Genomic DNA, 13,392 nt, shown 5'->3' with positions numbered 1-13,392 from the left:
CCAGCCCAGCAAGGGTGGGAGGGCTGGAGGGCAGAGAGGAGGAAGGACAGCCACCAAGCCAGGAGCCAGGAGGGGAGAGGTCTTCATACTCATACAGGATACCCAGGAATTTTCTCTCCAGAAGGTTCCAGGCCTTGCAGCCCTTGGTCTTAAGCCTCCCTCCCCAGAACCCCCTCCAAGGTCACTTCTCCCAACTTGCCATCCCTCCGCATCCCTTTCTCCATCCTTCTCTCTATACAGATAGACACCTACCCAGCCCTCCCGCACATCCCCCTCCCAGCTTCTCTCTCCTCACCATACCTTCTCCACCCACCCACCACCAAATCCATCCTCTGCTTCTTTACAGAAAAACCTTCCCTCTTGCTCCCTCTTTCCCCTTTAATTCCCTCACCCCTTTGTCCCAGGCAGCTGGACCCACAGCCAAGCCCAGGGAATGGGAAGGGCAGCCCCCTGCACTGCTGACCATTTTTCAAAACTCAGATTCCCACGCTCCCTAAGCCCTGCCTCTCCTCTAGCTATAGAGTGATCACCCCAGAAGGCTGAAGCACCCTCACCCTCATCTGACCAGCCATCTCTCCCATACTCATCTCCCACTGAGGGTCGAGGCTGCTCACCTCTTCTCTTTCATCTTCTGCCTCCAGCCCTTAACTCTCCTGCTATCCAATAGGCTGTGGGCTTGGAACGAGAGCTGGGCTGAGGCGCTAAGGGCTCCCAACCAAGAGGTTGGTTCCTTGATTCATGCAACAAATGTTTTCTGGATGCATGCTTCGTTCGTGTGAGCCAGGAAAACAGATAAATGTGGCAGCATTATAACAGAAGCTTGTAAGTGCCATGCAGGGCTGGCAGGAAGGCTAGAAACAGGGAAGAAAAACTTTACCCATTTGGAGGGAATGAGGACAATGTTACCAAGGAGGTAACATTGGAGTTGGGTCTCTAAAGATGAATAGGAGCCTAGCATGCAAAGAGGGGGAGAAATCAGCTTTTATTGGGGGTCTCCTATGTGCTAAGGGCAATGTGAGGCACGTTGTATATGTTTAATCCCATTTAAAAGATTAGAAAACTGAGGCTCACAGGGTTAACTTGTCCACATTCACCTAGCTAGTAAATGGCAGGGAAATAGGATTCCAAATCTGTGCCCATCCTACTGCCTCAGCATTCTTAGACAAGCAGATGCATGAATCTATGTGTGAAGCACACAGGTATGAAAAAGTGCCATGTTCAGCGTGGCTGGAGCATATGGTATCCAAGACAGTAGGTGAGAGAGGAAGCAAAGGAAAGATGCAGGAGCCAGATCATCAAGAACCTTGAGTGCTAAGCTGAGAATGTCTAGGGAATGAATACTTGTTGAATAATGAATGAATGGATGAGGTCGGACTCAGGACCACCCTGTACCTGTGTGCTGGTTTCACAATGCACAATTGTACGTGGCAAACTGCTTGAACTTCTCCTGTAGGTAATGGGGAGACATCAGAGGCTTTTCATCCAGGGATTAAGCAACCAGATTTGTGCTTTAGAAATATGACTATGGGGGTAGGATCTGAGGCCTAGGTAGGGGAGGAACGTGATGGGAAGAGGAAGCTGTGAGGACTTGGAGTTCAGGCCAGGAAAGGGATAAAAGCCCAAGAATAGGGGCGCTCATCCCAAGACGGGCTGGGGCAGGAGCCTACTTGATCTGGGCCTGGGTCCTGGGTTCTTTCTGAGCTGGGAAGGACCATGTGAGAAAGAGTAGGACCTGGGACTCCCATTCCCCGTTGTATTAGTCTGCTCAGGCTGCCATAACAAAACACCAGACTGGGGGGCTTAAACAACAGACTTTTATTTCCTCACAGTTCTGGAGCCTGGAAGTCTGAGATCAGAGTGGCAGCATGGTTGGGTTCTGGTGAGGGCTCTCTTCTTGCCTTGCAAGTGACCACCTTCCCACTGCCTGTTCACGTGGCCTCAGTGCATAGTTGTAGAGAAGATCTCTCTCTTCTCTTCTTATAAAGCCACCAGCTCTACGGGATTAGGACCCCACCCTTAGGACCTCAGTTAACCCTGATTACCTCCTAAAGTCCTATCTCCAAATACAGTCACACTAAGAGTCAGGGCTTCAACATGCGAATTTAGGGGGCCAAAATTCAATCCATAACACCCCTCCCTACAGAACCTTTCCCCAGCCATGTTCCTCACCCCCAAAAATCCCCCCAGTCCTGGCTAGGCTGGGGCCTTCAGCCCCAGCAAAGCAGACTTTCTCCTTCCCGATTCTGTGCCCTTGGAGCCAGCCGGGGCTTGTTTTGTAACTCTACTTCCTGGAAGGCATCTCAGCTCTTCACCTCTCCCCAGTCTAATCTTGCCAAGGGGTGCAAGTGGATGTTGGCTTGGAGCAGGCCTAGGGGGCAGGGAGAAACACAAGGAGGAGAGAACCAGAAAGAGAAAATGAGGAGGGGGAGGAGAAGGGTGATGCTCACTCACTCATTCACTCGTTTACCAAATATGTGCTGAGCTCCCACGTGAACAGTGCAGAATTAGGTACACCAGGTTGGCCAGGAGCTGGGGGATAGTCTGCATGTGCCCCAGGAGAAATGTCCTCTCCTTCATAGCATTCAGATTTGACACCCCGTGAACACCAAGATGGGACATATCCTTTCCCTAGTTCACCCCACTCCCACCTAAGTACACACACACACACACACATCCTGCTTCCCCCTTCTGCATCAAGCATTAGAAGCCTGGGTGGTCAGGCAGATCTGGGTGGCAAGTCCTCTCTGCCATTGACAAGCTGCCTGATTTAGGGGAAGTTGCTTTTCTGGGTATTGAGCCTCGGTTTCCTCAACTGTAATATCCATCTCACTAAATTAGGGTTGTAGGAAGCCTAAAGACACAGTGGACATGAATGCACTTTGTTGCCCATGGAGTCCAAACGTTCATTACAAGAAGGAAAGCACTCCCATAGCTCTCACTGACCACCTACTATATGCCAAGGACCCCTGAATGTAGTGAATATTTGTTGGAAGCTTTGCTGTATTTTATCTCATTTAACCCTAACAACAACACTACATAACTACTGTTATTTACCCTCATTTGATGGATATGGAACTGTAGATTAGGAAATTAAGTCAGTTTCCCAGGGCCCAACCATAAGTGGCAGAGTGCGATTTGAACCCAATCAATCTGGACCCAAACCCGTGGTGATGATGATAATGACCACATTTGGAGTTTATTGAACCAGAGGTCATCAAGTCCAACCCCTGCCTCCACCTACGCTAGGGTAGGGTTGTCTGTCCCTCCTTCTGGTGTCTCTGCCAAACCCCTCTTCTCCCATCAGGGACTAGGTCCCCACCCCAATCCCTAGCCCCAGGCTACTCAGGGTGTTGAGAGAGTCACCCATCCCTCTTTCAGCCTAGAAGGTGGAGTATTTCCCCATGTAATCTTCCACCCAGAATCTTCCATCAGACTTCCTTCCTTCCTCTCAAATGATAGCCCTTACTTAGCTTCCCCTTTCTGGAGACTGAAGAGTCTCTTCCTATTTGGGTGCCCAACCACCTCCCCACCCTGGCTCCATTGAGAGATGGTGTGAAAAGAACATTGCCCTGAGTTCTAATCTGTTTCTGCCACCAGCTCAGTTATGCCTTCAGACCCGTAAGTCACAGAGCCATCTAGGCCTCAGTTTTCCACCTGTGTAATCGGTAAGCTGGAGAAGAACTTGAAAGCTGCCTCCAGCCCTGGTCTTCTTAGGAGTGGCCTTTCTCAGCTACCAGGCTAGAGCCACCCCCTCTCTCCCAACACATACACCCCTCTCCAGCCCAAATACTGCCCTGCAGTCCCCAAAGCTTCCTGTGTGGTCTTCCCTTCTCCTACCTCCCACCCCAGAATTTATCTTCCTCCTGGCAGCCTCTGCTCTCGCCCCACTCTGGGCATGCCCTCTACTTTGGATTGTGCTGACCCTCCCTTCCTCTGCCAGTGCCCAGAGTCCCCCACAAGGCCACTAGAGTCCCCCACAAGGCCACCATCTGCAGACCGCACAACTGGAGGCTGGCCCCTCCCCAAGCCTGCGGGGCCCTCTACCCTCATTAGATCCCCCAGCAAGGGTTAACAAGGTCCATTTGCATTTTAAAGGCAACCTCCTCCACCCCAGCCCCCAAAAAGAAAACTTTTCAAAACTTTTAAGGTCTCAGTTTACATTTTAATATAAACTCCTCTGGGCTTGTTGCCTGGGATTTAGAACACACCCGCCCCTAAACTCGAAAGCTCTTTGGGGGAGGGTTTTTGTTTTTACCACAGCACCTCCCTCATTGCAGGAGGCTGGGCCTGCCCAGGGCTTTTGGAAGTGGAGGTAGTCACGGTTCAGGCTGGCCTGGCCTGACCCCTCCAGCTGAGATCAGGCCAGGGTCACCAAACAGTCACATGTCACTTTGAATGAGAAGCCTTGAACTGAGGCTGAGAAATGAAGTTGGGAGATAGCTTAGCCAAAGGCAATTTGGACTTCTTTTTTTTTTTTATGTTTTTTGGGGGAAAAAAACCTCTATTGTCCAACTAACCTTCCATGATACTGGAAAATTGAATTTATTTCCTGAGCAGTCTGGTCCAATTTCCCCTGGGTGGTGACGAGGCTGGGCTCCCCTCCCTGCTGCTCCAACTTAGAAGCTTCTGACTCTGCTCAGAGATCAGGACCAGAAAGGGAGGCAAGGACCTGAGCCATGGTTGCCAGGCAGTACCCCACCCCGAGTGCCATGCTTCCTCAGGAAGCCCCCACTCCAATGTGTGTGTGTTGGGGAAGCTTTCTCCAAAGCTTCAGATTTCCTTGTCCCCACTCTCTCAGCAACCTGGGTTTGCTTGGCAGCTGTCTTGGCCTGTCCCCTACCCACTCTGGCTCTCCATGTGTGCCCTCTGAGTCCCCCAGGCTCCCCGCCTCTGTCTCTAGATTCTCAGGAGCAAGCCAGTAGAGGTACAGCTGTAACGCATTTGTGCTGGCCGCCAGGCTGGCAGGGCAGCCATCTGCAGCAGGGTAGCTGCCAGACCTGCAATGACGGGAACCCTGGGTCTCAGCCTGGCCCTTCCACTTCAACCCCAGTGCAGGAACCTCTCTGCCTACCAAGGACAAGGAGGCCAGGGGTGAAGGGAATGACCTTGAGGCCACTCCAGGAGACAAAGGACATGCGCTGTCATCCCCTCCTAGGCAATCTGCAGCTGAGCTTCACTTCAGGGATGGGGAGGAGGTACTGCTCCCAGAGGAGGCTGTCATAAGGTCAAAGACGGCCCGCCAAACCTCAGTGAGAGACTTGTACTCCGCTGACCACCACCCCACCACCACCCTCCCTGGACTAATAGAAAAGTTTCCAGGCCACTAGCCTGGAGAGTAGAGAGAAGGGAAAAGACCCTCTCTCCCAGCCCCAGTGAAGAGGGCCCCGCCATACCTCCACTTCCCCTTAGTCTATGCCCCCCACCCCTCCTAGGGGAGGACATTGAGTGAGTGGACTTCTAAGACAGGCTTCCGGCCACAGAAGACCCATCTGGTTCCAATCAGGAGAGCAGGTTCCCAGATCCTAGAGGGCACATGGGGGAGGGAGGCCACAACCTCACTGCACACCCCGCAGCACCTCTCATCAGAGTGTAGTCCCCATCCCAATTGGTCTCCTTTCACCTCCCAGATAGGCCTCACACACAGCCACTGGAAGAGTAGGTGAGGCAGGGAAACCTCAGGAGGCATGGGCCTGCCTGTTCCTACCCAGCAATCTAACCACAGACCCCAGGCCTCTGTCCATAGTTAGACAAACACACAATAGAGGAGAGATGGGAAACTGAAGGAATGAAGGAGCCTAAAGAGAGGAGAAAGGGCCACAAACAGAGAGGATCAGAGCAAGCAAAGGCCCTAGAAACCACCAGGTCCCAGCTGGATCTTATTACAAATGCGGAATCAGAGGTCCTGAGAAGGAAGTTTAATAGAACCACTTACTGAACTTGGCCCTGAGCCCTGTCCACACATTCTGCCCACTAGTCTTCACAGGAACACTATAGATAGGAATTTCCACCTCCATTTGACAGATGGGAAAACTGAGGCTCACAGGAGTGAAAGGTCTTACTTGCCCAACCTCACCCAGGTGGTAAGAAACCAGGTCTGCCTAATTCCAGAGTCTGGGCACCAGGCTGCCCTCCAGGAAGTTAAGGCTGCCTCAGCAGCCCATGCTCCAGAGCCACCACTTTGCCTTCCCTGCTGTCTCCAGACTTGGACCAGACCGGAGCCCAGCTCCAGAGGAATCTACCCTCCCCGACCAGAGTCTACTCTGGTTCCCCAACACTCACCCATCTGGCCCCCAAGTTCTGTCTCCAGGCCTCGGGTGAAAGGACACAAGCCTGAAAAAACAGCCTCCCTGGCCATGGCTTGGGCAAGTGTTCGAATCCTGGCTCTGGAAGACCTTGGTACCTGGGCCTCAGCTTCCCCATTGGTAAAAGGGACCAGGTTGTCAAAAACTGGGTTAGACAGTGACTCTGTGATTCCCCAACCCTCCATTCCCATCATCCTGAACAAACCTACAGGCTTCCCTTTGGCTTGGGTGGTCTTTAGGAAGAAGGCTCTGACCCCAGTTTCAGAATTTAGAGCTGGCAAGGGGGCCAAGAGAATGAGAATGAGGGGAACCAGCCAGCCAAGGAAGCCACTAATCTCCGTCTCTCCCTGGGGAGACTTCAAGCCACCTCCACTGAAAGCAATTTGTCACGCCCTGAATTAAATGATTCCAACAAGGGTTTAATTTCAGTTTAATGGCTCTGTTTTTATATGTAATTAAATACCAATGCATGGTGAAAATATGTTGTTTGCACTTTAGAGACCGTGTCAGGGCCAGGAAGCCAATCTCCCCTGGTTGCTACTCCCAGGCTCCACCAGCCCCTCCCCTAGTCTGGCTGGAATGGTCCAGGTTGTGGGGAAGGGGATTGGGTACCTGGGGAAGAGAGGAGGGTGGTGGTGGGGGCGGGGGGGGGGGGGGGGGGTGGTTCTGGTGGCGCCTGCTGACTCAGTAGAGCATGTTTCTAATTATCTGCAGCACTCCCCCCTTCTACTCCCTGACCTCAACCCTCCCCAGCCCCTGGGGCCTCAGACATAGAAGGGACAGGTCACTCTGACAGTGAGGATCTAATTAGACCCTTGGCTGGCTGGAGCGGTGTCTGCTCCAAAAAACAAGGTCTGTCTCATTGTCTCTCCTCCACTTATTGTTCCCATTAACTCCCTCTTTCCCCTTGAATATGCTTACTTATTGATCCTCCCCCTGACTCACAAACCACCCCTTCCTCCCCTCTTCCCCATTAGGACCCAAGATCCCAGCTGCCAGCCTGCCTCCCAGCTCCATCCAACCACATCATCTTGACTTTCTCTTTCTAGGTCAGAGGTGAAATTGCCATAGGGGTCTGGAATGCAGGGGGAGTTTCTCTGGCTGGGAATATTTCAGGGTCATTTACCACACAGTCATATCCGCCCGCTCCCCGCCCCCCAAAGAAGGAGGGCCGAGCAGACTCCCCAAGTCCTGCAAGCCTCATAACATTCCTGGAGCAGCTCAGGGGCGGAATCCGGCCCAGAGGGCAGAGCGGTTGCAACAAGCGGCCTTTTCCTGGAAGGAGTTGAAGGGATGGCAATGGCTGGAACCTCAGGGCCCTGATAGGAGGAGGGGTCAGGAGGCTTGGCCAGCTCTCCAGAGATCCCCCCAACCTGAATCCAAAACTGGAGTCAGTCCAAGTCTCGGTTTTTTTCTCCCTACTCCCTCCCTGCCTTCTTGCCAATTTAAAACCCAGCCCCCAACCCTCAGCAGACATCAGGGCTTGATCTCCACTAATGAGCTGGGAAATGGAAACCAAATGCCTGATGCAGATCGGCACCACTGGGCTAGGGGAGCCTGGTGAGGTGCCTCCCATCTTCTGCTCCAAGCCACAGTATGGGGGAATGACATTTCTTGGAGACGCAGGGCAGAGCTCTCAAGGACTTCAAGGACTTCAGTTTTAGGTTCATCCAGGTATGGTGGCCCAACTAGGACATAAGATTTTGGTCCTTACCACCTCCTCCCTTCCATGGCTGCCAGAGATGCTGATGCCCCTGTGGCAACTAGAGTGACCATTCAAGGGTCTTTGGAGGCCATGGTGGGAGGGCCTAGGTGCAAACTAGACCAGCAGTTCCTCTCTGGAGCCCAGTTCTCCACACTGTGACACTGCCCAAGACAGTGCACTTCCTCTGACCTGGCAGTGGTAGAGCGTGTCCACATTGACATAGAGATGCTTTTATGTCCTTCTTTGACATCTAGGACCTGGCTCCCAGATCACGGGAGCAAGCGCCAGAGGTGGGGGGTGGTTTCTGTGGGATGTGGAATTCCCCCTCCCAAAGTACACATCCCCTGTTCTCTGGTGCTAGATAGCTCCCCACAAAACCTGCAGTAGGGACACCTAATGAGCGATGGTCACGCACTCACAGCTGGGAGGGAAGGACATACATACTTTGTGTATTTCTCCTTTCCTCTCTCACAGCACACACATCCATACTCAGATCCACACAGCCCACATAGACACACCACACAAATGTGCTTCTTGTCTACGTGCACTCAGATCAGGTATACATGCCCTGTAAAAGCCCATACACTCACATCCAAAGTATCACTTTGCTATATTCACACGTGTGCACACGCACACACACCACAAATATATGTGTATAACAAAGGTACATCCTAGGCCACACATGCAGCTTCTTCCCAAGCAGACCCTGCTTTTTCTGGAGGCCCATGAACGAAAAAGAACCTCCTACCACCCACTGCCAAGGATGCAAGGGTAGAATATTGGGAAGGGGACTGGAGACAAAGGGGAGTTTAAAGAGATGCTTTAGAGAAAGAGATACTCTCTCTACACGTGGTACAGGGACCTAAAAATTAATCATCAGCCTTTGCCCACCTTCTACCCCAACATGACTTGGCCTCAGCCCCAGAAGAAGGGTGGTCTGTGAAGAGTGGCCAGGAGACCGAGGGAGCAACCCTCACCGTCACTTTGTTCTTTATCTCCTGCTGCTGGCAGTGGCCTGTGGTGCCTCAGGGAAATCAGATGGCTACAGGATGCCACCACTGAGACAGAGCTAGAGAGACAAGGATTGCAGCCACCGACTCAAGATGCAGACAGCACAGATGCCAGTGCATCAGGGGCCAGGGAAATCGAGAGGCCTGGGAGCGCCTCCGCAGCTAGGGAGGGTCTAGGAATCCAGGAGACAACCAGATAGGAGGGAGTTCCCCCAGAGTGCAGCAGACTCAGCGCACTGGGTCTCAGGGCTGCGGGTGACCTCCCGGGAGGGGGCCCCCACCCAAGAGATCAATGCCACACACACACACACACACACACACACACACACACAGCAGAGAGGTGGAGGGTGAGGCACTGGCAGATGACCAGGAATCTAGTCATACCACATAAGCACAAATTTGGGGGCTGGCACCAGGAGCCCACAGCCTGGTGAGCCCAGGACAGCAAGATCAAAGATGCCCCCACTTCCAACCCCTCAGAATCAAATTTCAGCACACCCCTCAGGCAGGAATCTAGGCAGTCAGAGCTGTGGAATGCACTGGAGAGTTTATCCCCTTTCCCCAACTTCAGGGCAGTGCCTCCCCCTACTAAATTAATAAATCAAATCCAGTTGCAAACCCAATCTGCCTGATATCCTAGGAAATGCCCCAGCTTCACACACAGGCTGATCCCAGAAATAGCTCTGGCCCAGCAGGGCTGTCCTTGCTTGCTCCCTCCATTCAGAAGCCATTATTTGCCCACCAGGAGTCTGAACACAGACAGCACAGACTCTGGGGACAGGGAGGCCCCCTAGGAAGAGGCTGCAGGGAAGAGGAGGGTGAATTGGCTGACCCTTTGCAGTCCTTTTACCATGTAAGGCAGGTCTCCCCACCCTGGTACATCTCTGTCTCTAATTTGAAATAAATCAACCAAACACAATTGTCTAGATTTTTGTTTTGTTTTGTAAAAAAAAAAAAAAAAAAACCAAAAGAAAAAGAAAAGACACTATGGCCAACTGGTAGGTCCCTAAGTCTCCTTCTATCCAGTCAAGCCAGAAAATGCCCAGGGGGTAGGGCAGTGTGGGGGAGGGGGGTGCAGGGGAAAGAGATGTGGGGAGGGAGGCAGAGCCACAGAGTGTGAGCCACTGAAGGATGGAGTCATCCTGGTGACCTCATGGCTGTGACCACAAATGAGGAAGGAAGCAAGACCCAAGGCAAGTCCCTCACCCCCGGAATGTGGGTCCTCTTCTCCATCAGGCACACACAGTCTGACCATGCATTCTTTCCTCCAATCTTGACTGCTCAGAGATGGGCCCCACCTCCCCAGCCCTCTGTCCTGCAGACCTTTCTCTGACCTTCTTCCCTCCCCCATAGTGGGGTCTGGGCTACCAGGCAACCAAGCAGATGGCACCACACTCGACCCAAAAGCTGAGATGGATCTTGGCTTGTCTTTGTAGGTCCTTCCCCCTGGAGGGACCTGGAAGAAAGAAAAGGGGAGCCTGGCAGGCCTCAGCTTTGGAAATGGGTCTGGGTCTCCTGACCTTTGAGCCATCTGCCACCCTACACCTTCCCTATGACCTCTACCCTCTGACTAGAATGAGAGGAGGGACAATTGTCAAGGTACATGTCTACTTTCCTCCTCTGATTCTGGAAATGGGACTTCTCTTCTTCCACAGGCTTGTGCTCATCTTATAGGAGGTGGCCCCACATCCCTAAATCAGAGGAAGGCAGAATAAGAGGCCCCAGGGCTGAAAACTAGAAGTGGCATGTAGTACGTGGTCAATAAATGTTTTTAGATGGCTGGGTGGCTAGATGGCTGAATGAATGAATGAATCCAGGATCAATTTGGAAACACACCAGGGCTCCCCCATTGCCACTCTCAGACCTCTTGGGCTATCTAAACCCAAAGAGGACACCCCTAGGCTCCAGCTCATCCCAAGGGCACACCCATGCTCATACTCATACACACACACACACACACACACACACACACCCCCGAGGGAAACTTCTGGGCCAGAGGCAGAGCCAGGACTCAGACCCAGGCTCCAGGTCAGTTCTGCAGCCTCCAGGGGAGAGAGTAGCAGGGGGCACTGAGTCCCCTGCCTGCTGGCAGGGCTCACTCGCGGAAGCTATCAGCCAGCTGGTGGCAGTCCAGCTCCCCCTTCGGCTCAAGGCCCCCCGGCAGCTTCACTCCTGTCTTCCGGTCCACACACCAGCATTTGCCGCGTTGCCCATCCAGGGCGGGGTGGCACTGCCAAGACAAGGGGGTATGAGAGGTCAGTTCTCAGGCATCTCACCCCAATCCCAGCCCAGGCCCCAAGTCAGACAGTTGCTCCAAGATGGCCTTTGAGGGTGGAGGTTCTTTCATGAGCATGGGTCCTCTGAGCTCACAGAGTAGAGAGAACTTGGCCAAAAAGGAAAGGTCCAGAGAGTTTTGGAAAACAGGTTCTCCAGCCCAGCTGGAGGGGAGACTGGATGCATGGAGTTTAAAGGTGCAGCTGGGTTTGAAAGGCTAGAGTTTAGGTTGGATAGGTGTTAAGTGTGTGTTCTGATTGGGTTGGGACTTTAGAAATGGGATGTGTTAAGAGTAGTTGAAGTTAAGGTAGCATCAGGATAAGAGTTGCAGTAGAATTGGGAATTATGACTAAAACTTGAGTTGGGTGAGGCTTACAGCCCAGGTCAAAAATGGAATTGGGATAAAGATAGAAGTTCAGGTCAGAACAACTAAAGGAGTTGGACTAAAGTTTGGGTAAAGATTAGACAGCAGGAGGAGGGAGGGCAGGGGGCAAAGGTGTATTTCAGAGTCAGAATTAGAGTTGGAGTGAAGGTTGTCTCAAGGGTCAGAATTGGTCTGGGGATAAAGAGGCAAGTGTCAGAACTTTCAGTGGGATAAAAATTGGGGGAAGAAAACACATAGAATTATACAATACAAAGAGTGAACCCTAACATAAACTATGGACTTTAGTTAATAATAATGTATCAATATTAGTTCTTCAATCATAACAAATTTACCACACTAATGCAAGATGTTAATAGGGGAAACTGGGGGTGGGAGAGTAGATGGGAACTCTGTACTTCCTGCTCAATTTTCTGTAAACCTAAAAGTGCTCTAAAAAACAAAGTCTATTAATTTTTTTTTAATTAGGGGAAAAGTTTTTAAAAATTGAGACAAAGGTAAAATTGGTGTTGGGATAAACATTGGAGATAGGTTTGGCATTGGTTTTAGAGGTGCCCTCTCTGGGCCACTCATTGTACATCACCTCATAACCTCCTTGAGCCGTCCTGAGATGTGCAGACCCAGGGGGCAGCCTTCCTCCTAGCTAGGCCTCTGCTGGCCAAGTGGCAGCCTACTTTGTGGGTACGCGTGGAGTGGAGTGTGTGCCTCTGCCCACAAAGAGCTGGCGAAGGAGATCTAGGTCAGGGCTCCCGAGGCCACACCCAGCATGAGGCACCACAGTGCCCTGCCCACACATGCCACCTTCCAAGTGGGTCCAACTCTGACTGGCCAGAGAAGAGGCTGGAGCAGGCCAACCCTGCTGAACATCCCAGCCTCCTGGTGGCTCATCAGAGGAACCTGTTTTCCAAGGGCATGAGGGAGCAGGAGCACGGAGGTTACTGCATTCATGTTTTCTCTCCTGCCCTCTTCCTTCCTCTGCTTCCACCCAAAGCTCCTGTCTCAGGCTGTCAGATCTGGCTGAACCCCAGATGGTCTGGCTGCTCAGCTTGCGGGAAGGGGCAGTCTGAGTTTCCACCTCAGCTCCTCATGATCTAGCCCCTTCATTCCCAGATGAAACCTCAGAGAGTCCATGACAGAAAAGCACTACTCAGAGGAATGGAGTAGTGGGGAGTGAGAGTGTCAGGAGGCATAGGTTGCTAGGAGTACTAGGTCTACATCAGATGGTGAATCCAGAGGTCATGGAAATTGCAGGATAACCCATCTGCCATTAACTCATTCTGTGACTTTGGGCTGGTCTTTACCCCTCCATGGGCCTCAGTCTCATCTGCAAAATGAGTGAATGGGCAAAATGAGCTGAGATTCTGAGGCTGGGGGAGGGCTTAGGGAGGGCCCAAGGGGTTAGGTTGGGGAGCCTCCCCCTTCCTGAGATCACCATTCTGTGGAAAGTCCGGGAATGCCCCTGAAGCCGAAGCCAGGGCTGAGCTGGTGGAGAGGGAGACCCACCTGCTTGGGGTGGAAGTTGCCATTGCGGTCGCAGTTGGGGATGGGGATGATGTAGAGGTCCTCATGGGTGCGGCTCTGTGAGGCGGCCAGCCGTTCCAGGGCCCGGTGCAGCTCGCTCTGGCAGGAGCCCTGGGGCTGGAGGAGGGGAAGGATGAAACTGCTCAGCAGAAGGCAGAACAGCAGGAGGACCGGGGGGAGGGGGGGGGGGGGGGGGGG

At 52.5% G+C, this 13,392-nt stretch overlaps 1 protein-coding gene across 1 annotated transcript in view; it reads right to left on the bottom strand.

The window, feature by feature from the left end:
• Positions 1–9,936: 9,936 nt before the first annotated feature.
• IGFBP4 (insulin like growth factor binding protein 4) overlaps positions 9,937–13,392 on the bottom strand; it is an 11,919-nt gene continuing 8,463 nt past the window's right edge. The window contains exons 3-4 of the mRNA XM_046676389.1: positions 13,177–13,311; positions 9,937–11,247 (exon numbers count right to left, since the gene is read on the bottom strand). Of these exons, the coding sequence (XP_046532345.1) occupies positions 11,113–11,247; positions 13,177–13,311 (270 nt within the window). The 3' untranslated portion in view covers positions 9,937–11,112. The remainder of the gene's footprint in view (positions 11,248–13,176; positions 13,312–13,392) is intronic.

The sequence above is a fragment of the Equus quagga genome, chromosome 11, assembly GCF_021613505.1.
Source record: "Equus quagga isolate Etosha38 chromosome 11, UCLA_HA_Equagga_1.0, whole genome shotgun sequence".
NCBI lineage: Eukaryota > Metazoa > Chordata > Mammalia > Perissodactyla > Equidae > Equus > Equus quagga.
Note: the sequence above shows the minus strand (reverse complement) of the source record. Positions and strands in the feature narration are given on the sequence as shown.